Source organism: Sinohyriopsis cumingii, chromosome 1, assembly GCF_028554795.1.
Source record: "Sinohyriopsis cumingii isolate HCF-2022 chromosome 1, ASM2855479v2, whole genome shotgun sequence".
Taxonomy (NCBI): Eukaryota; Metazoa; Mollusca; class Bivalvia; order Unionida; family Unionidae; genus Sinohyriopsis; species Sinohyriopsis cumingii.
Window position 1 is genome coordinate 30,455,561 of NC_142961.1, and position 22,017 is coordinate 30,477,577.

The 22,017-nt window shown below is 35.9% G+C and overlaps 1 protein-coding gene across 5 annotated transcripts in view; it reads right to left on the reverse strand.

Annotated features, from left to right (window-relative positions):
• LOC149806627 (putative methyltransferase-like protein 24) overlaps positions 1–22,017 on the reverse strand; it is a 77,339-nt gene that overhangs the window by 34,832 nt on the left and 20,490 nt on the right. For 2 of the 5 annotated variants that reach the window (XM_089955854.1, XM_089955848.1), the window contains exon 2: positions 16,020–16,153. In XM_089955854.1, coding sequence (XP_089811980.1) covers positions 16,020–16,153 — 134 coding nt within the window. Of the gene's footprint in view, positions 1–16,019; positions 16,154–18,752; positions 19,111–22,017 lie in introns of those variants that run through there. The other 3 variants (XM_089955871.1, XM_089955863.1, XM_089955880.1) reach the window with 3 other exon arrangements.

A 22,017-nucleotide genomic window follows, 5' to 3' on the forward strand; every position in this document is an offset into this window, starting at 1 on the left:
ATGTTATGAAAACAACTGCTTTAGTGTCTCTTTAGTTTTTGTATATTCATCCATATTTGATGTCATATCGGCATTATTTAACCAGTACTGAATGATACTATGCCATGAAGCTTTGTGTCCAAGATGGAGAAATTCTGTTCATTAGTTCGGGGGGGGGTTAAAGATGTATACAAATTTTTAAATTTTTAATAAATGGCAGAATAGTTTTATCTATATAAATTTGAAAGGCCTTCAATCCAGAACAATTTATAAGTCGTTAAAACCACATCATGCCAACGGCTTTCTGTAAAATTTGTTCAAATTATATTGAGTTGCTTTTGACAAATGGATAGTGGTGGTCATATTTAATTACCATAAGTATTAAATTTGAAAGCCCTTACTAATTATCATAATGATTTCTGTCAAATTGGTCTATTTCTGCTGAGCTGTTTCTCTGAAGAAATCATTTTAAGGTTTTATGAGGTCATATTTGATTGTGGACTAGCTTCATTTGTTACTTTTAAAAGTCTTTATACTATGATGCATTGTGAAATTTAAACAATTTCTGTTGTGCAGTTCTTGAGAAGTTCAATGTTTTACTATCTTTAGTATGATCAGTCATTTCAGATTCACATCTGCTGAACAAATTTGAGAGGCACTGATGTCAGAATAGTGCCTGTAAAATCATGTGTAAATTGCTGTAAATAAAGAGTTACAAACAACAGACCATACCATAAGCTCAATTTTAGCATGCAAATCTATAATAATTATCATAATACAAATAGTCTTCATCAACTTCCTTGTCTTAAGATGGACAGGTACAAGAATGTAACAATGACAGCGTTTCATTTTCTTTCATACACACATAATCCTAGCGTAAAGGGAAATCTGCAGTGTTATTTCTATCCTTTACTTCATCTTTTTAATCCAACCTTCCTTTTTCTCTTCAGCTTCACTCCATCATAAATCATTTGGAAAAGACAAAAAAAATCATAGACCTGAATCTGATTGTCTGTTGTAACATTAGACAGATAATACAACTATTGACTGTCGTTCCCAAGTCTGTAAGTCCATAAAACTGTTTTATGTGGTTTATTTTTATGTACATGAATAAAGCACAATTCTAACACATCTGTAGACTTGCAACTTGCTTTCTGATTGGTAGAACATCAAAATTTGCAGCAGCAAAACATATGATACAGGTACCAGTTGTCTTGTACGATTTTGTCTTGCACTAATTTCATGTTAATGTGATTTCATATGAATTTTTTTCTCATGAAGACTAAAAATACAATGAATTTAATTGTCTACAACAATAAAACAGGGGTCGTAAACACTAATAGGAATAGCACTGAAGTTAATTGAATTATGTCATTTTCAGTGAAACTTAGCAGTGAAAGCAAAAATTTTAGTTACACAACCACTACACAACTATCACGCAAGTTGGTGGTCAGCTGTATGAAATCGAAATTCTAAGGATACTGTAAACTCAACTCTATCTGCTAATTGGTACTAATTATGTTTTCTGCTAATTTTCAGTGTGTCAAAACTTATGTATTAAAAAACTGGATGATGTTAATGGTAGTTTTACCAAAGCAAATAACCATCTTATCAGCTCAGCTAACATGATGCTAGTAAAAATCAATAACATATGTAAAAACCTCAAACTGTAAATCCATGATTGTTATCACCTAAATTAATATTGCAACCAATGGTTGGGTAATGCCAAGTTTGTTTCTTCTATAAGGCATACTGATTCTTTGTACTTTAATGTTCAGGAAATTATAATAATTAATATTGGATATCATTGCACTGAATCTAAGCCTATCAGAAAGCATCTGTTGTTAACAAAATGTTTCAGACTGATTTTGATTGTTGTTGTTAATATAGTTCATTGCTCCAAATTGAACAGTACCTATCGATTGCCATTTCAGTAGTAGACTACATTCTTGAATGGACAAATCATAGGGTACACAGCTAAGACTGCATTATTTACATGCATAAACAGCTTCATTTAGTTTACAGCCTGTCAACTTTTAAACAAGAGTCCCTCAAAGGGACTGATGCGCTAATGGCTGAAACAAACTTGCAGGAAATTAAGATGAGATCATTTCTTCCCTTGAACTGCTGCGTGCTGAAATAATCTCCAATGTTCTTCAGAAATAACATGATTTTTCAAATAAGTTGTTGTGGTTGTCAGATTTGCACCATTTTCATTTAGGACCAACAAGATATCATAAGAAGTCTTCTGGTGGAAAACCCTTGTTAGCATGACTTTCTGTAATGGACAAGTATCAATAAGATTTTTATGATGGCTTCTACTGTGGCAATACTGGATATCAGATCAACACCATTTCCACTTAGGACCAATTGGACATTATAACAAGTCATTTGGTGAAAGTAAAATATCCACACCACTAATAATCTAGGAAATGTAGCAATAACAATATTTTCAAGATGGCTATTGTGAATGTCATAATGGAAGTCACATAAACACCAATTTCATTTACAACCAACCAGACATGATAATAAGTCTTTCAGTGAAAACCCCATGGTCATATGACCATTTTATCAGGAGTAGTGATAGCAAGAGTTTCAACACAGTCACTGCAGCAGCCATATTATCTGTCTCAGCAGCACAATTTTAATTTAGGACCAACTAGGTATTATAAGAAGAAAACCTTTACGTTGGCTCTGTGACAGCCACATTGCATGTCCAAGCTGAACCATTTTTATTTATGACCAACTAGATTCTGGGATGAATGTATTTGGAAAGTTTCATGTCAATCATCCAATTAGTTCAGGAGGGCTGGTAATAACACCTGTGCTAACAGACAGATAGATGGACATCAGCGGGCAAACCATGTACTAACAGACAGATGGATGGACATCAGCTGGCAAACCATGTGCTAACAGACAGACGGATGGGCAGCAGCTGGCAAACCATGTGCTAACAGACAGATGGATGGGCATCAGCTGGCAAACCATGTGCTAACAGACAGATGGATGGGCATCAGCTGGCAAACCATGTACTAACAGACAGATGGATAGGCATCAGCTGGCAAACCATGTGCTAACAGAGAGATGGATGGGCATCAGCTGGCAAACCATGTGCTAACAAACGGATGGGCATCAGCTGGCAAACCATGTGCTAACAGACAGATGGACATCAGCCGGCAAACCATGTGCTAACAGACAGATGGATGGGCATCAGCTGGCAAATCATCCTATAAGCTCTTCTGTACTGTTGAAAACCTACAGCTGGCGACATTTTCAAAAAGAAGTTAAGTCAAGTGAAGAATGTGAGTGTTTTGCCATATATGTACAGAGGCTAAAACACATCCATGACCAAATGTGCAAAAAACAGTAAATTTCAGAACAGTACACTGGCAAGGCATGCTGGGTTGCCAGAACACAAACTGCTGACTGAATGTCCACAACACCAGGCAGATTTTGTAATGCAGTTTTGCGTGTGTGTGTGTGTGATTTGGATTTTTAACATAGCTTTAACAATTTTTCAGTCATATCGCTATGATGTCTGCAATGTGGCAATTTATAGTGATGTCTAGCACTGGGGCATCATGCCACAGACATGTAGCATGATGTCCCACCCAGTCACATTATCCTGACACCGGGCCGACCAGTCCAAACACTAACCTCTTAATGCTGAGCGCCAAGCGAGGCAGCTGTTAGTACCATTTTTGTAAGTCTTTGGTATGACTCGGCCGGGGATCGAACCCACGACCTCCTGCATCCGAGGCGGACGCTCTAACCACTAGGCCACCGGAGCGGTGCAGTTTCGCAAACAAGACATAGCAGTGACAGTGCTACTTAAGTGTATACATTGGCTGAGTGTAAATACTACCTGTTCAGAGGTACTGGTGAGCCTATCAAACATTGTAGAGGATAGTCTTATATGTGAACTGCAAAATTCATCATTTGTGACAGCAATGGCAGATGAAAGCACTGACATATCCAACAACAATGTCTTGTCATATATGCTCAGATTATTTCTGACGACATGTCTTATGTTACTTGCTTAGGCTCGAATAAACAGTAACACATGAAAGAGTGAAAATAACAAGCTTTAAAAAAAGACAAAAATCTATTTCCCTGAAAAATTCTGTAAAAATGAACAAATATGAACTTACGGTTTTAAGAATCAAGTCCAAAAATAATCCATTAATAAATTTTTGAAGTACTAATAACAAAATGTTCTAATGATTTCAAGTTTGAGTCCCGACGAAGAATCCAAGATGGAGGATGATGACATATGATGAAATCTGTAGTGTTGAAGTCGACTTTCCTTGTAGAAACAAGAAATATCACTCCAGTTTTGGAAATCTGAATAAATTTTTATAAGAGCTGCCTTTGCTCAGGAATTTCATATGAACACACGTATTTTCTAGGAAAAAAGAATTAATCTTTTTGAATCCAAGTAATGTGAAATAACTCCAAACAGCATGACATACAACTTCCAGTGTAACAGCCCAATTAACACTGAGAATATCTCTCCAAAACAAAGGTCATATTGTATTCTAAAACACAAAAAGGGGGTTACGTGATCATGTTCCAGAACCTCTTAGAAATTATGTACTTGTTAAAAATCACGTACAACCAGTGTGGCCCTGATGAAAACCAATCATTTTACTCTAAGGAATAAAATTTTAAAAAATTGTTTTCATATTAAAGACGTAGTCCCATCATGACCGTGACAACAACAAATCATTTTAAAATAAAAATAGAACTTATTTATGTGGTTGCTACTAATTTTGAATCAAGGTCAGGGTCTAGGTCAACACCAGGTGTTTACAAAATGAACAGTCAAGGTCAAACTATTTTTATGAAAAAGGTATCATCTCTAGTGAATAAATTTACATTACAATAGCATGTAATGAAAAATAAAAGATTAAAAACTGACAAGCAAACAATTAAATTGAAATAAATATATATTAAATCAGATATAATTAAATCAAATATCTATAACACATGAAACCATCAAAATGATTGTTAGCAAATATAGAATGTTCAGATGCTTCTGGCAAAGGAATTGCCTTATTGGCTTTAGTCACATTATATAACTAATATTTTTTGTGTGTATTTAAACAATGATTATTTTTAAAAACTACTGATGACTGATCATCGGCTTGAATAACACTCATAGGTTTGGACTCTGACTCCCCGTTTTTGCCTTGATGAGTCAAATGACTTACATGAAGCCATTTGTAGATAAAGCACTGATATACACTGTATTCAACAAAGACATGATTTACAAACAGAATTCTGTCATAATAAGACATACAAGTTGAGTGAGGCATGGCCTGCTAATTATTACAAGTGTGCTGTTCAGTCTGTCACAACTGAGTTCTCAATGGTTAATTATGTTTTGAACAGAATAATCTTCTTCACACTAAGAGTTTAACAATAACATATCGAATACAATAATGAAGAATTTTCCAAAATTTGTATACAGCTCTGTGTTTGACACTGTAACAGTTTCTAAAATGTATAACTAAAACAAAACAAATTACAAATTAGTAAAATGCTTGCTTTGCCAGGAATAACAGTTTCCCAAATCTGTCATCAGCCAGTCTAATTGTGACGTTAACATAGGATAATGAATGCGGCACTAAAAAGACACTCTACTGCTGCCTTTGAATGAAATATGCTGCATCAGATGAAAACTGCTTTAATATATTCAAGACTACAGGCAGATCAACACATTAAATATTGGAATTTATTTGGAATATGACTGGAATTTAATTGGCAATTCACATTTTTGGACTTGCAATAGAACTTTTAAATCAATTTGGGACTAAATTCACAATACACTAAGTTCTTTTTAAATTTCCATATTGTATTCAAGGGACATAACTTTCTGTTGGATTTTACAAACTTGTTGCTCTGGCTTTTTTCTGTTACCAAGTTCAAGACCCTAGAGTCATTACAGAAAACTTGGGGGCTTGTTCAGGATATGAATCTCTAAAATATTTCAAAACATTGTTTTTGAAATTTAAATTCACTTTGTTTTTGGAATATTCTATGTCGTGGGTATTTTAATTTCACATATCTGATAAATATCTAGTGAAACTGACAAGCTTTCACAATGTAATCTTAAGTGGAAAACTTTATTTTAAATCCACACAGGAAAGATTAGAGTCCTTAAAAAAGGATGAATTACTCCAGCTTACCAGATAATATGATCTCACTGAAGCAAATACTTCTGTAACAAAGTGAGAAATGAAAAATATTTTGGTCCAATATTTGGTGGAAAAGAATTTTTTGAATAAATGTGCTTTGGGTTTCATAAGTAAGTCTATATGGCTTGACATGAAAGTAACAGAACTGAAATTAAAACAAGATGGAAACAGAGTTAAGAAAGCTTCAGCTTCAGAAAGAAAAAGAAGAACGACAAATGCAGCCACATAAAGAGAAATGCAATTGCAGAATGAGAAAGAGACAAAAGAGACAATTGCATAAATGGAAAGAAGAAAGAAATGCAGTTGCAGAAAGAGGAAAGAGAGAAAAATGTAATTGCAGAGAGAGAGAGAGAGAGAGAGAGAGAAAGGACAATAGGCTAATTCAAATACAAAGTGAAAAGATAGGGGAAATACAGTTGCAAAAAGAGAGAGAAAAAGGAGGCAAAATATATATATATATATATATATATATATATATATATATATATATATATATATATATGCAGAGAGAAAGATACAAGGAAGAAAGTAAATTTCAATTTACATGAAAATATTACCAGAAATATTAAGTTAGTACCCTCCATTCAAGGAAAAAGTAGATATTTCCCATTTCTGAAAATTTAAAAGGGCCAAGTGAGCAATGGACTCTATTATTACAAAATGTACTTATTGGCAGAGCCCATGAAGTCAGTACAACAAAGTGCTGATTATGATGTGGTTAAGGAATGTATCTTGAAGGGTTGTGAGTTGGCATCTGAGGCATATCAGCACAGGTTTCAGAACTGTAAAAAAGAAATTGGACAGACCGGTCAAATTCGCAAGAGAAAAAGGACAATTATTTCATAGGTGCTGGTCAAGACTACAATAACCTTAGACAGCTCATTAAGTGAAGAGTTCAAAATCAGTTTGTTTTGTCAGCATGTCTTCCATTCAGTAGCTGTTTGGTAAAAAGCCATTTCAGTCTCATATAAGAATTTCCAAATCTGTGTTATGTGTGTGATTTTGATTTTTAATGAAGCTTAATAATTTTTCAGTCACATCACTACAATGTCTGCAGTGTGACAGCTTATAGTGATGTCTACCGAGTCACATTATTCTGACACCAGGCCAACCAGTCCTAACACTAACCTCATCATGCTGAGCACCTAATGAGGCATCTGAAGGTACCATTTTTGTGTCTTTAGTATGACTCAGTCGGGATTTGAACCCACGACCTCCCGCAGCTGAAGTGCACGCTCTAACCACAAGGCCACCTTTATGTCTCTGGTATGACTCAGTCGGGATTTTGAACCCATGACCTCCCACATCTGAGGTGGACGCTCTAACCACAAGGCCACCGGAGCAGTCAACTTCCAAGAATCCAGTTTCTGAAGTGACTAATCAGAAATACTCATCTCTTCCTATGTGCACTTATTGAAAGAAGGGCACATTATTTCTGACTGCAATAGACTGAAAAATGAGCAACAGAATCATGATAGAACTATTCCAGATGCTCTTATTTCTAACAGGTCAAGTTCATGGTCATGCACTGAAAGCAATACATTTGTTGCATCAAACAAACCCATTTATGTCAAAAGGTTCTGTAACACTTATTAGTGATTATGCCAATCCTATCCCTATTACAATTTAGGGACACATAAGCTTTTCGTAGTCTTTTCTTTTCAGGTACTTTGCCTCTTTCTGACAAGTATTCTTCTCATGAAAGTGTTATTATTCTGAAAGTATATTGTGGCTTTGTTAATGTTCCTCTCCGTTGTGTAAATTTTTCATCTGACTCAGTCTCTGGACCATGACAGTCAGAACAGTGTCATCTTTAGCCATTGAGGGTATTCATTTATTTCTAGGCAATTACCTAGCTGGAGATAAGGTCATGGTTAAACAACTTGTAAGTGACAAGCCTTATTTGGATCAGAAAATTGATCCTATTGAAAATGAAATTCCCGAGTTATACCCAGCTGCTGCAGTTAATAGACATATGGGAAAGAAAGAAAGAAAGCTCTTGAGAATAATGTTGATCAAGAAACTACTCCTTTAACTAATACATTTATTGGTCAGGCTTTTGATAGGTCACTTCTGACTATGGCAAGGATCTACCAAAAGGCACTGATCACTGTGAACCTCTTTTTACATTTCATTTTCTTTATTCTAATCACTCATTGTCAAATAGGAACAAGATCCTGAGATCTCCAGTTTTGTTTCAGAGAAATTTTAGCGAAACCAAAGCCACAAAAGTACCCATTTGTTATTCTGTTCAAAATTGGATCCTTATGAGGAAATAGAGATCACTCATAAAGACTGGTTATGAGTGGTTAAGTGAGCTATAAAATTGCTGTTCCCAAGTTGTATGCCCATCAAATTGTTGTGCATTAGTCATATAGCCTATGAAACTCCTTTGTCTAGTCATTTAGGGATTTAAAAAATCATGTTTGTAAATACTGCAGATCTTGTTACACTTGTCAAATGGTAGGAAAAATGAGACCAAGTCAGGCAACCAGTACTTGCTGACGATAATGTGTGTAGCCACCAGATTCCCAGAGATTCCTTTAAATATTAAAACTAAAACCACACTAAAAGCTTTGATAAAAGTTTTTTTATTTAACACAATTTGGCCTTCCCAAATCTGTCCAATCTGATCAAAAGTCAAATTTTATGTCTGGAATTTTCCAGCAAGTTAAGCAAGAATTAGGCATCCAGTCTATCACCCTGAAAGCCAAAGGGCTTTAGAAAGAGTTCATCATACTTTGAAGAAGAAAAAAAATTTGGTCACAATGTTTCCAACCTGGAAAAACTGAAATGTATTCATTTACTGTTGTTTGCTATTAAGGAACCAGTTCAAGAATCATTGGGATTTAGTCTTTTGAATTAGTTTGTGGACATACTGTCCATGGACCAGTGACGTTATTAAAAGAGACGCTTCTTTCAACTGAAATTTTAAAATTTAATCTTTTTGACTATGTTTCTCATTTCAAAAATAAGTTTTCAATTTGTCAGTACAGATCTTCAATCTACTCAGTCAAAAATGAAATTAAACCATGACAAAAATTCAAAGAAACTGTTTTCAGCCTGGTGATCAAACTCTGGCACTCTTGCCCATACTTCAAAATCCTCTTCAGGTTAAACTTTATAGTCCTTACACATGTTGAAAAAAAAGTGATTTACATTATATCATTAATCCTGAGCGACAAAAACAAAAAAATAACTCTTCCATGTAAATATATCAAAGTATATTGATACAGATAACACTATAAAGCATGCAGTAAATTTAGTTGGACCTGTCCCACACTAAGGATTTAAGTCATGGAATGAAATCAGACTGTAGTGACTTTGGTGTAACCAATCTTTAAATTCAGAAATAATGATTAATCTGGACCAGAAACTTTTACATCTGAAGCTATAAGAAAAGAGTGATAAAACAGCTAATATTTGAATATGAGCACTTGTTTCCAGATGTTCCTAACAAACAAATAAAGTCTACATCCAGGAAACTAAAACTGTAGATTCCACACCTGTGAAACAGCATATGTACCAGATGAATCCTCTCAAACAGGAATGTATGCAAAAAGAAATTCAGTATTTGCTGGAGAATGATTTCATAGAACCAAGTAAAAGTGACTGGAGTTTCCAATGATTTCTTGCGCCAAAACCAGATAATACTTTCCACATGTGCAATGACAATAGAAAAGTGATCAGTGTAAACAAAAATATTCATTTCCACTGCCAAGAATCTATGATTGCATTGGCAAAATTGGAAATGCAAAATATGTCACCAATTTTACCTTTTAAAAGGCTTCTGACAAATTCCACTGAAGGAAAGGGCAAAGGAAATTTTATAATTTTTAACTCCAGATGGACTTTATCAATATAAAGTAATGCCTTTTGGGATGAAAGGTACACCCTGTACTTTGTATTCTAGGGAAATAAATTGTTTGTTGAATTTTACAAAACTTGTTGGTTTTCGCTTTTCTGTTTCTTAGTTTAAGACCATAAAGTTGCAACACAATACACTACAGCAAAGGCATATTCCTTTGTATCTTACAATTTGTCAATGAAATAGCCAAGTACGGTAGTCCTGATGATGCAGAATTTAACCTAAAAATTTCTTTTTCTGAGAAAATACCTCATTTTCACTGTACAGATAAATCTATTGATTCACATTCTGTGCATGCAATTTAAAAGATTTCATTCTTAAGGGTAGAAAAATTCATTTTTATATGGCAAATATGGGACCAGTGATGTGTAAAGCAGCTGTTTAAGCAAGGCACTACACAGGGACTTGCATCTGTTATCCTTTTTCCAGGGCCATAAATATGATCCATCTTGGTGACGGAAACTATTTCAAACCAGAGTTCCTCGAGATATGTATGCCCAAGCTGCAAACTGTGGCACCATACACATTCCCTGTAGTATATCATGTCTAAACTTATAACAAAATATGAAAGCCGATGACAGCATCGCCACTGCCCTGCATCTCATTAAATTTTAATAAAGGTAAAATGAATTAAGTCTCCAGTCTGTTACAAGATCTTCTTACACAGTCAAACCTTATCTAGCAAGCACATGTGCACAAAGACTACATGCCCCCAAAAGACCACTTTCATTAGGTCCTCTAATGTTTCTGTATACACAGGTCAAAATTCCAAAGTTGGTGGAATTACAAACAATCAAAATGTCAGATTGTGAGAAGTATCTTTATTATAGCCTAGAGGATTTACAGTGTTTAACCATCAAACAATTAGAAGTAAACTTAAATCTGATTAGTGTCAGAGGACAATAGCCATGTTAATGTTGTGAATCTATCCCCTAATTTGCAGGAAAAATAATGCCTTGCAGTTATTAAACAAAAAGACAAGTACAGAATAATGTTGTTACATTAAAATAACCAAACTTCAGAATAATGTTATTTGAAATTACAATACCAAAAACTATAGAAATAAACATTTTTTGATAGTTAGACTGTATATACCTCAAAACATGCTTTCATAGTTAAACTATATACCTCAAAAACATGCATTGATAGTTAAACAGTATATGCCTCGAAGCATGCATTGATAGCTAAACTGTACATGCCTCAAAACATGCATTGATAGTTAAACTGTATATACCTCTAAGCATGCATTGATAGATAAACAATTTTTCAGTCATACTGCTACGATGTCTTCAGTGTGGCAGTTTATAGTGATGCCTAGCACTGGAGCATCATGTCACAGACATATAGCATGATGTCCCACCCAGTCACATTATCCTGACACCAGGCTGACCAGTCCTAACACTAACCTCTTCATGCTGAGTACCAAGTGAGGCAGCTGCTAGTACCATTTGTATAAGTCTTTGGTATGACAGGCCAGGGATCAAACCCATAACCTCCCGTATCCAAGACAGATGCTCTAACCACTAGATCACCAGAGCAGTGTAAGGCTGTTTGCATTAAAATGGTTTATTTCTATCTCCACAAATGAAGTGAAGTCAGTCTTTAAGTAGAGTTCAATTTTAATCTGAGATGATATATTTAGATTAATCACACTGGTCAACAGTGAAATCATTACTGACTTGAAAAGGCCCTAATCTGTAGTATTTTGGTGTGCCGAACACGAATATAACCGTGAAAAATTTGTATTGGCTCTCGTTTTGAAGATATTCATATACCTCATTTTCTATGTTTCACTGTGTAAATTTCTCCAGTAGGACTGCAGCAACATCCGGAATAATGATGTAACATTGCATAATACCATCATGCTCACATCATCCACAGTTGATTGCATCATTTTCTGATGCAATGCAATACTAATGCCATGCGGCTGCTGAAGTAAGTTGACGTCAGCAGTGTACTATACATGTGTAGGCCTATTATACTAATGCCAGGCGGCTGCTGAAGCTGACGTAAGCAGTGTACTATATAAAGCCCAATCAGATAGGTTCAGCATTTAAAATATTTTAGACGTTGTGCGAGACAGTTCAAGCTACTGTTACATAAAACTTATTATTTTATCCATTTACGTACAATAAAGAACAGTAATGCCTCGAAAGTGTGTTAATACCGCGGACAATTTTTGCTATATTTGTGGGGAAGTGACATTTGCCAACCAGAAGAAAAGTATCAATTCTCAAGTGAAGAAGGCATATCATCTTTACTTCGGATGCAAGGTTGGTGACCAAGACAAGCCTTGGGCTCCGCATATATGCTGTGCTACATGTACAACACAGCTTTCACAGTGGTTGAATTGCAAAAGGTCATCAATGCCGTTTGCAGTCCCAATGGTGTGGAGAGAGCCAAGCAACCACCTGAATGACTGTTACTTCTGCTTGGTTCCTCCTCTTTCCGGCGGAATAACGAAGCGAAAGAAGTCGAGAATAGTCTACCCAAACATTCCGTCTGCATTGAGACCAGTTCCACATGGTGAGGGACTTCCTATTCCAGAACCTCCAGCAGAATATTCTCTTGATTCATCTGACGAAGACAAAGGTGAGTCGACCTGTTCTTCTCCTGGTCCATCAGCATGCAGTGATCCAGATTTTCACTGTGGTGCATCATCAACCCCACACAGAATAACACAGGAAGAACTAAATGACCTGATTCGTGATTTGGACTTATCAAAGAACAAGGCAGAATTGCTAGGATCAAGACTCCAACAATGGAATCTTCTAGAAGAAGATGTCACAATTACTGCATATCGAAAGCGCCACCAGCAATTGGAGCCTTTCTTCAGAAAGGAAAGTAATCTGATATTCTGTTCCGATATTGAGGGCCTCATGAATGCTTTAAAAATCACTCATGACCCACAAGAATGGAGACTATTTGTGGACTCTTCGAAACTGAGTCTCAAGGCTGTGCTTTTGCACAATGGAAACATTCTTCCATCTATTCCAGTAGCGTATGCTGTCCACATGAAAGAGACATACGATAACTTAAGGCAGCTACTGAATTCCATTGATTATAACAAGTACAGCTGGCACCTCTGTGGTGATTTGAAGGTAGTTGCCCTTTTAATGGGACTGCAGCAAGGATATACAAAATACATGTGTTTCTTATGCGAGTGGGATAGCCGAGCAAGGGAAATGCACTACATGAGGAAGGAATGGACTCACAGGCAGAATGTAGCCATTGGAGAGAAGAATATCCAACACCCAGCTCTGGTTGAGGCTCAGAAAATCTTGCTACCACCCCTTCACATCAAACTAGGTTTGATGAAGAACTTCGTGAAAGCCATTGACCGGACTTTGCCAGCATTCCGATACCTGCATGAAAAATTCCCTCGACTCAGCGAAGCAAAGATTAAAGAGGGAGTTTTTGTGGGTCCTCAGATTCGAGAGCTTTTCAAAGATGACCGGTTCAACAACTTGCTGGAAGGTGACGCGAAACAAGCATGGAATGCTTTTCGCCTAGTTTCTACAAACTTCCTCGGAAATGTTAGGGCAGAAAACTATAAGGAACTAGTAGAAGACATGTTGATGAAGTATAAGAAACTTGGCTGCAATATGTCTCTAAAGATTCACTTCCTTCATTCCCATTTGGATTTCTTTCCTAGCAACTGTGGTATTGTTAGTGATGAACACGGCGAACGTTTTCATCAAGATATCGCAACAATGGAACAAAGATACCAGGGAAAATGGTCCACTACAATGCTGGCTGACTACTGCTGGACACTCCTCAGAGATGCTCCCGAACAGCTGTACAAGAGACAGGCGAAGAAATCTAAGATGTAGTCAATGACTTGATTTTTTATAGGTAGGCTATTACAGTTGACCTTTTACTATTGGAATGCATTTCGTTATGTAAACATTAATTTCTTGCAGATTACAAAAAAACTAGAGCCAATTTTGCAATTTGACTGTCATATTCGTGTTCAGCACATAAAAATTGATAAGAATTGACTAATTTTATTTCAGTAACATGACTTTTGTAAAAATTTGTTGTCCAGTGTCATTGGAATTACAAAGTGCTCATTATTACTTGCAGATGAAATCACCAGAAAAAATTGTTTTCCTGCAACTTCAAAAAACACTGATTACCTCTGAAGCACTGATATATACCAAGCAAATAAAAAAATCTGTTTCAATGTTCTACAATTATCTGATGTTGCCACAGCAATAACAGATATTTGTTTGGTCTTTCAAAGAGAGCCTTTAGTGGCGCCTTCAAAAACACATCCACCTTCATCAAAGCAAGCCAACGATCTTAGATCAAAGGAAGTCAACTTAAATAAAATTATTGTTTCATTTTTCATAGTGATTAGAACATATTTATTGTGCCGCAAACCTTTACTGTTTGCAACAAAAAAGTACGCATAGAGGACTCCTGTGTGGGTGATTTTCTGTGTCCCAGATAAAAAAATTGTGTCCAAATATACGTAATTAAGCATTTCCGAGATCTCTGGTAAGAGTATTGTATACATCTTCTTACAGCTAATAAAAATATCCCCATGGCTTGCAAAGTTATAGACTGAAACAAAAAATAAAACAGAATGGTATGCAAAACACCCATTAATGATTCAATATATCTCTTGGTAAAGTTGTATGGTCATATCCCCAAGGCTTGCAAATCTGTTGGTTAGTTTTTAACAGCGCTGAACTCTTTATTTGGCTATATCATGTTGTTGTTGTTCTAGGGTTTAACGCCATTTTTTCAGCACAAGATAGGCTATACATGGCGGCCAGTATAACTGGTGGAGGAAGAACCCTGGAAAACCCAGGGAAGAACCACCGACCCGGCTATATCATGCCAAGGAGATGAACGCCAAATACCATACCAAAGAAAATGTGTTAACTTCTTCTAAACCTGGACAACAAAAACCAACAAAACTAATCTGATGGATCAAAACACGTTTTCCTTTTGTGTACCTTTCCAAGTAAGGGGCATGTACTAGGGTAATGGAGTAAAATATCAAACTAAAACAATGGTTAATCTTATCACTGAAACATGTATATAAAATATAAAAGTGCATATAAAGTAGGCCAAATTGAGGCATTTATTGCTCATACTTTATACCTGTGCAAGCAGACCACCTCAGTCTGCAAAAGCACAAATCACCTTAATAACATTGAATGATTTTCCAAATGAACACCATTACTTATAAAGCTTGCAAACTGTTGGGCCATTTACCATGAAACATCATCAAACTGATGCATCCATAAGAAATCCTGTTTATGTTAATATCTGCAAACTTCTGGTGTAGAAATTATTTTTTTTTATACCGGCTCATCTTTAAAGTTCATCTTAACACATTATTTACAATGATTCTATGTAACGCTTTGCTACCAAGGAGCACAATGATTCCCAGCTGCAATATTTTCACAACTTTTTGAACAAGAAACCCAAAGTTAAAAATCCAAAAACTTTCATGGTCTCAAATTTTAATTAGAACAATTGCTAAAATCATGATTGTTCTTCACATTAATCCTTCTGCTGTATCTACTAGTTCTGATTACATGTGAAGTCTAAGTATCTTATCTGATTTTGATGACATGTGAAGTCTAAAGTATCTTATCTGATTTTGATGACATGTGAAGTCTAAAGTATCTTATCTGATTTTGATGACATGTGAAGTCTAAAGTATCTTATCTGATTTTGATGACATGTGAAGTCTAAAGTATCTTATCTGATTTTGATGACATGTGAAGTCTAAAGTACCTTATCTGATTTTGATGACATGTGAAGTCTAAAGTATCTTATCTGATTTTGTCCTTTTGAGCTCCAGTTTAAGCTTCTTGGTCATGATGTTTTGTGAATAAGGATGCTGAAATAAAACCAGGCGGAAACATCCCCATAAAATAATGGTAATTTGTTTATTGCAGTTATCATTACATCTACTTATTTCACTCCTTACTGACCCAGTAAAAATTTACCTGTGATATAAGTTAGCTACTTCTCTGTGTGTCATGTTAAGGATTTTCTCCTTTGATGGAAGCATGACGATGTCAGATGAAGGACTATGGTAAGAGACTATGCTATTGCTGGTGCCATCATCTACATTCTTTCCCTGAAAATATAATGAAAACATTACTATGGTAAATAATTACAGGCCAATATTCCATATTACCATATTATAAATCATATTGGAAACTAGTTTTCCTTGAATGCACCTCAACACTCAGTGAGAAGGTAGTAAAACTAATGATTCCAAGACAATTAATAATTTGTTTATTTAAAAATCTTTTATTTCAAGATCAAGGTCACCTTAATGTTCATTCTAACCTAAACCCTGCTTCCATATTCCTTTGAAAAATCAAAATCAACTCTGCACTTTAACATCATACACAGAAAGAGCAAGGACCAATGTCCATTTATACAGATTTGAGCTGTTGTTTCTTAATGTTACATAATTCAAGCAGAAAAATGGAAACATTTTTGTAATTATTTATCATTTTATTATTACAAGTCTGAATTACCTAAAAGTGTGAATGAAATCATGTAGATACACAGCACAAAATAACATTTTCTTTGTGTTGTTTAATTTTAGTTATGAAATTGTTATATGATATGCCGTTTTTGGTATAAAAGTTGATATACTTTTGAAGTCTATCTTATTTCTGAGTGCAAAAGAATGACATCAACCACTGGAAATTTTCTTTTCTCTAAGAATTTCAGGGATTCATAACTTAATGCATTTAATTGCGTTCTACTTGGGAAATAGAAGTTTCTGATGCAGCTTTTACATTTTTCAACAACATTCTCAAATGACGCGAAAAAAATAGTTTTTGACTAGCAGCCAGATGTGGGATGGAAATATCCATGGCAATCTTACTTTGGTATACCAAATAATCAAGCATGGCAATTTTTTCATGTCAAAATTTGGCACTGGCAAGTTTCAAATAAAAAATTGGGCTTGGTTATTTTCTTCAACTTTAGTTTCATGTTCACTGCCAAATAGATACATGATATACCAAATTTACTATTTCTGACACATCTTTAGCAATGATTATGCAGCATTAATATATTCAGGCACTACTTCCAGTATGTCGTCTGTCATTGCCACTTCTACCCTGAATGAGACTTACATACATAATTGAAAATTCAATTTCAAGCAAGGCATAACAATTAAAAATTTCAAAAACAAGTTAAAAAATGTTAGATGTTGACCTTTTCAAAAACATTTGTGCGGAGTGCACATTTGGAGTGAATCAAATGTAATTTTAAGAGTCTGTCATTCTTTTACTCACCCTGAAACATGGGCTAAAATTATGGGGCCAGATACACAAGATTTGGGGTATCTGCTTTGCATAATACTTATATTTCCATGCAAAACATCATCACTTGATCACATGGAACTGTGAAATAAAGACCTTTTTTTTATCTCTGGCTCTCATGTTAATTTCCAAAAGTATACTAGTTATCCCCACCTTGCTTGAGCACAGGGGAAATCAATGTAATTTTGGACTCCAGGTAAACTCACTTTTATGCATTACCTAATGCTAAATCTGGTCTTTGCTCAGATATGTAAGTCATTTTGGGTCATAACACTAAAGGAAGGAAAATGATGAAGTCTTCCAAAAATTTTGGACAAGTGCAAGTGCGGGGTTTTCTCTTCCATTTGTTCCAAGTACAATAGCTGGAAAAATTTGATTTGATCACAGTATAAAAATACTTGTTGGGAAACAACACTGTTGCAAGTATTATGCATATCTGCCACGTACATTTGCGTCTGTTACAGCTCTTTACTATCCTTATTTAAAAAATAATTTAACATAAATTTTAAATAAATATAAATATAATTATAAATATGTTGATGATTTTAATAAAATATAGACTGTCCAAATTTCCTTCTGCCACTTTCTTAGAGTGCTTCATCTTCAGACATGTCATTTCTCTTACATTAATTACACAGTTCTATGCCTTACATTATTACACAGTTCTATGCCTTACATTAATTACACAGTTCTATGCCTTACATTATTAGTTTTATGCCTTACATTAATTACAGTTCTATGCCTTATATTAATTACAGTTCTATGCCTTACATTAATTACAGTTCTATGCCTTACATTAATTACACAGTTCTATGCCTTACATTAAGTACAGTTCTATGCCTTACAATAATTACAGTTCTATGCCTTACATTAATTACACAGTTTGATGCCTTACATTAATTACACAGTTCTATGCCTTACATTAATTACACAGTTCTATGCCTTTCTTCTCCTCTCATTTTGATAGTTAATGCCTGTTTATCTTATTACCTAATATGTCAAAAGAAAGGACTACATAGAAAATGTTACTGAATGATGAGTTTACCAAAGGAGTTGTTCAAAAGAGAATTCGGAGTAAAGAATAAACTTGTAAGTATGTTGATGTGCTGGGAGCTTCACTGCTTATACAAAGGAGAATTGTTCTTCCAAGACGACAACAAAATGCAAAAACTTTTAATTAGGACGCAAAATGCTGGTTTCAGTATCTCGATTGCATACAGAATGATGGAGATTATTGAAAAGAATAGGAAATGTAAACACGTCTCTTTTATAGTATGAGACAGGGTCATGGGGGTAATCAGGTAATTTTGTCACTCTGTAGAATTTTTCCCCTTCAGATTATTGCTTTTATTTCAACATCAAGCTCGCGTCAAGCACATGCGCGTCGCATACCTATGGATATTTTCTTGTTGTATAAGTAATAAAAGAAACGAAGCTTCCACTACTGCAGTTGTACACATTTGGACGAGCATTCTAGATACAGTAGTAAAGCGTGGCTCATATTTCTCATTCGTACCCATCGCTCTGGTGTGAGAATTCGGCCTTTTTTGAACTCGATCCCCATCAAGATGAGAATTATGATCGACAACATAAGTACTAGCCACACGAACCATTGCCTAGAAACCATCGGGCTCATTATAGTCACAACATCCAGCAAAATGTCACTTTCCGCTGATAATGATACATCATTGGCCTTGTGATACTCTATTATGTAACATGCATGCCTCTCCCATAATACCTAGCCTTTCAAACGGATTAACCTTTGCCTTTTCTGTTGAGAATGAAAAAGTTGCCATGTACAGTAGGTGGCAGGGTACAGTTTCGTAAATTGGCCCCTGTCTTAACTTAAGGCTATGGTGTGACTTTTTCAGCTATTAATGTTTACTATTTATAGATATGGCTATATGTGTGAACTAGGTGTTTCGGGCTTGTGTTGTTCTTGAAATTGATGTCAGGCATGTACATCTTCCATAGTTGCACTGCAGTATGTTGATAGTGAAATACCAATAGTCGGTTAGGAAGAAGAGCTAGCCTCCCATAGCAGTAGACACGTGGGTTCAATGCAAGTAGAATATCTCAAAACCGGCTTGGATGACAACTATTCTAAATTGCATCAAACTATTTAGTAGACAATGTTTTTCAAAATGTTCATCCTTCATCAGGAAAAGGGCTTGCGTTTGCACTGTGAGCACCATATGCTGTCAAAAATGGCCTTTGGATGTGAAAGATGCATGTATAAAATAGGGGTTGGGGTACACAAACTTCTGCTATGAACTGCCATTGACTTCTCTGGTAAACTGAATAATAGACTTATGCTTTGTTTTAATATAGGTATATAAAAATATGGACCTTTTTGACCCCACTTGTGTATTTGATAGGTCGCTGATTGCGGCATTAAATTTGTACATAAAACTGGCCCCTGCCCCCCCCCCCAGCCCTTCCTTGATGCTCGCACACATGCATCGTGATAACGCTGATACTCCTGCAGAAATACTTGGAGGCGGTAGTACTACGAAAATGTGTTGGCAACAAAGAAATAGGCATTATAGCTATGTCGCCACCAGCTTTCGTTGTAGAGGGCAGGTTACTAATTAGGCGGATGTGACGAAATTCGTAATGACCTATTGTTTACAAATAGCCTCACGTGGGAAGTGTCTTAATATAAACATACGGACGAATAGTAAGCTTTCTCACGTACCCATAGGTTGGGTCGGCATGACGTCACAAGCTTAGCGACCTACTTTCCGCTATATTGCGGAAATGAAAATAATTGCGTAGTAACAGACGGTAGCGTTAGTTAGATTCGATATTGCACACCATTATAGTTTGCCTATATTTTGTTTATTATTTCTGTGATCTGTTCAGAAGTGCTGCATAGTCTTCTGAACAAGCAGGATATAAAACCACGAATGTGTGTCTGTCGAATATTGTCATAGACATACATATTTCAGGTTGATAAGGATGGCAGTGGTGTGTACGTGTCATGTACATGTGTACACGACATTAACAGTTACATGCCAATTAGTGTCAAGACAGCTTGAAGGCTGCGTTTGTTATATAGGTTGTATATTGCACACTTTTCATTTATAAAATGACGAATATAAATACAATGTTCATAAGATCAGTTGGCCATTCTTGCAATGTCTTAGTTTACAAAGAGACGCTGGATAGCGATGCTAATGCGATATTTACGGAAACTTAAAGTTGAGAAAATTAATGATTGTCCTTATAAATTTTCAGCAAATATTTGGGTAAATAACCCAACAAAATGGCCTGAAGTGACATGGCCTGATGTTTGCAGCTATCTTGATTTTATTGCGGCAAGATGGCCGCTATCGCTTAACAGACATGAAGCAGTTGTTCTTTTTTGTTTTGTTTTTTTTTTGGTGCCGTTTTTATGATATTTGTGCTTGTTGCCTGTCTTCGTCTACGTTATTATGTTCATTATGTATTGGCTGTTCAGTTCATATGTGTTTCTTGATCTCCTTGTTTTGGAAACGATAACAATTACACTTTTTCTCAGCTGTCTTGCTCCACTACTACAACTTCCTTTGTTTTTGAACAAATCGCCATCACGTGATACTCGCCAGATAACCCGTTTATGCTATGATGGACACTCATTAATTGCTTTGAATGACCACTCCTTGGCTCTCCACGCTACCTTATGCTCTAGACTAAACGAACTGGGACTACATTCATCATTACTTAAATGTAAACAGAAGCGAAAAAAAGAAACGTTTCAAAGCTGGCTGGCGTAGAACAGGAAGAAGAATTCCAGTTATCTCCCTTATGCCCTTTCCGGCTCAACAATTTAAAAATTCGGCCGTTAATTTAGATAACCTAATTAAAATCCCTATTAATTCGTCAACCTTTGTGTCAACTATCCAAAAGATACCTCTGCGTACTGCATTATTCAATGCCCAATCAGTAGGACCACCGGAAAAGCAAATAGAAAAAGTTAATTTTATCAACGACCAGAATATTGACGTCTTTTTCCTGACAGAAACATGCTTAAAAACATCAGGCGATGAGCCCAAGTGAACGGATCTAATACCCACTGGTTACTCCATCAAGTCGTTCCCCAGTAACTCTCGCGGAGGTAGAATCCCTGTGTCATGTTTACCCCGACCCAGAGTAGCCCAGTTGAAACATGTATAATCAAGGTAATTCTGACAGGCCATTGTTTGATGTCGAACATTGCCGAAGGCTAGCACTAATCCGTTACGTAAGATTGTTGTGGCAAGAATAGAAGAACCGGACATCGGAGTTGCGAAGTCACAGACAGCCAATTATCACCTAGGTGTCGAAATGTTTTCCAAGATCAAAAGAAGTTGCCTGAAAGAAGTGGGAGTGTCTTAACTTCTTTCCCTGCAAACAGACAGGTTGAACTGGCCGCTAAGACGATTGGACAGGGGCACAGCGCCACCCAATCAGAATCGAGATAGGGGAGAGACCTTGATTTGGGTAGAATGATATCCCCGCATCTCCCGGCAAGAGTTAGGTCGCGGAGAGAAATTACCCAGAGTGGAGGTTAGTGTAACTCCGAATAGCCATTCGTTATTGGCGGGAAAATCTTAGAGCAGGAAATTCTAAGTAGAGAGCTTCAAATAAGGTCAGTAGATATTTGTTCGGTCTTTGTGGAATGCGACTGCATTTT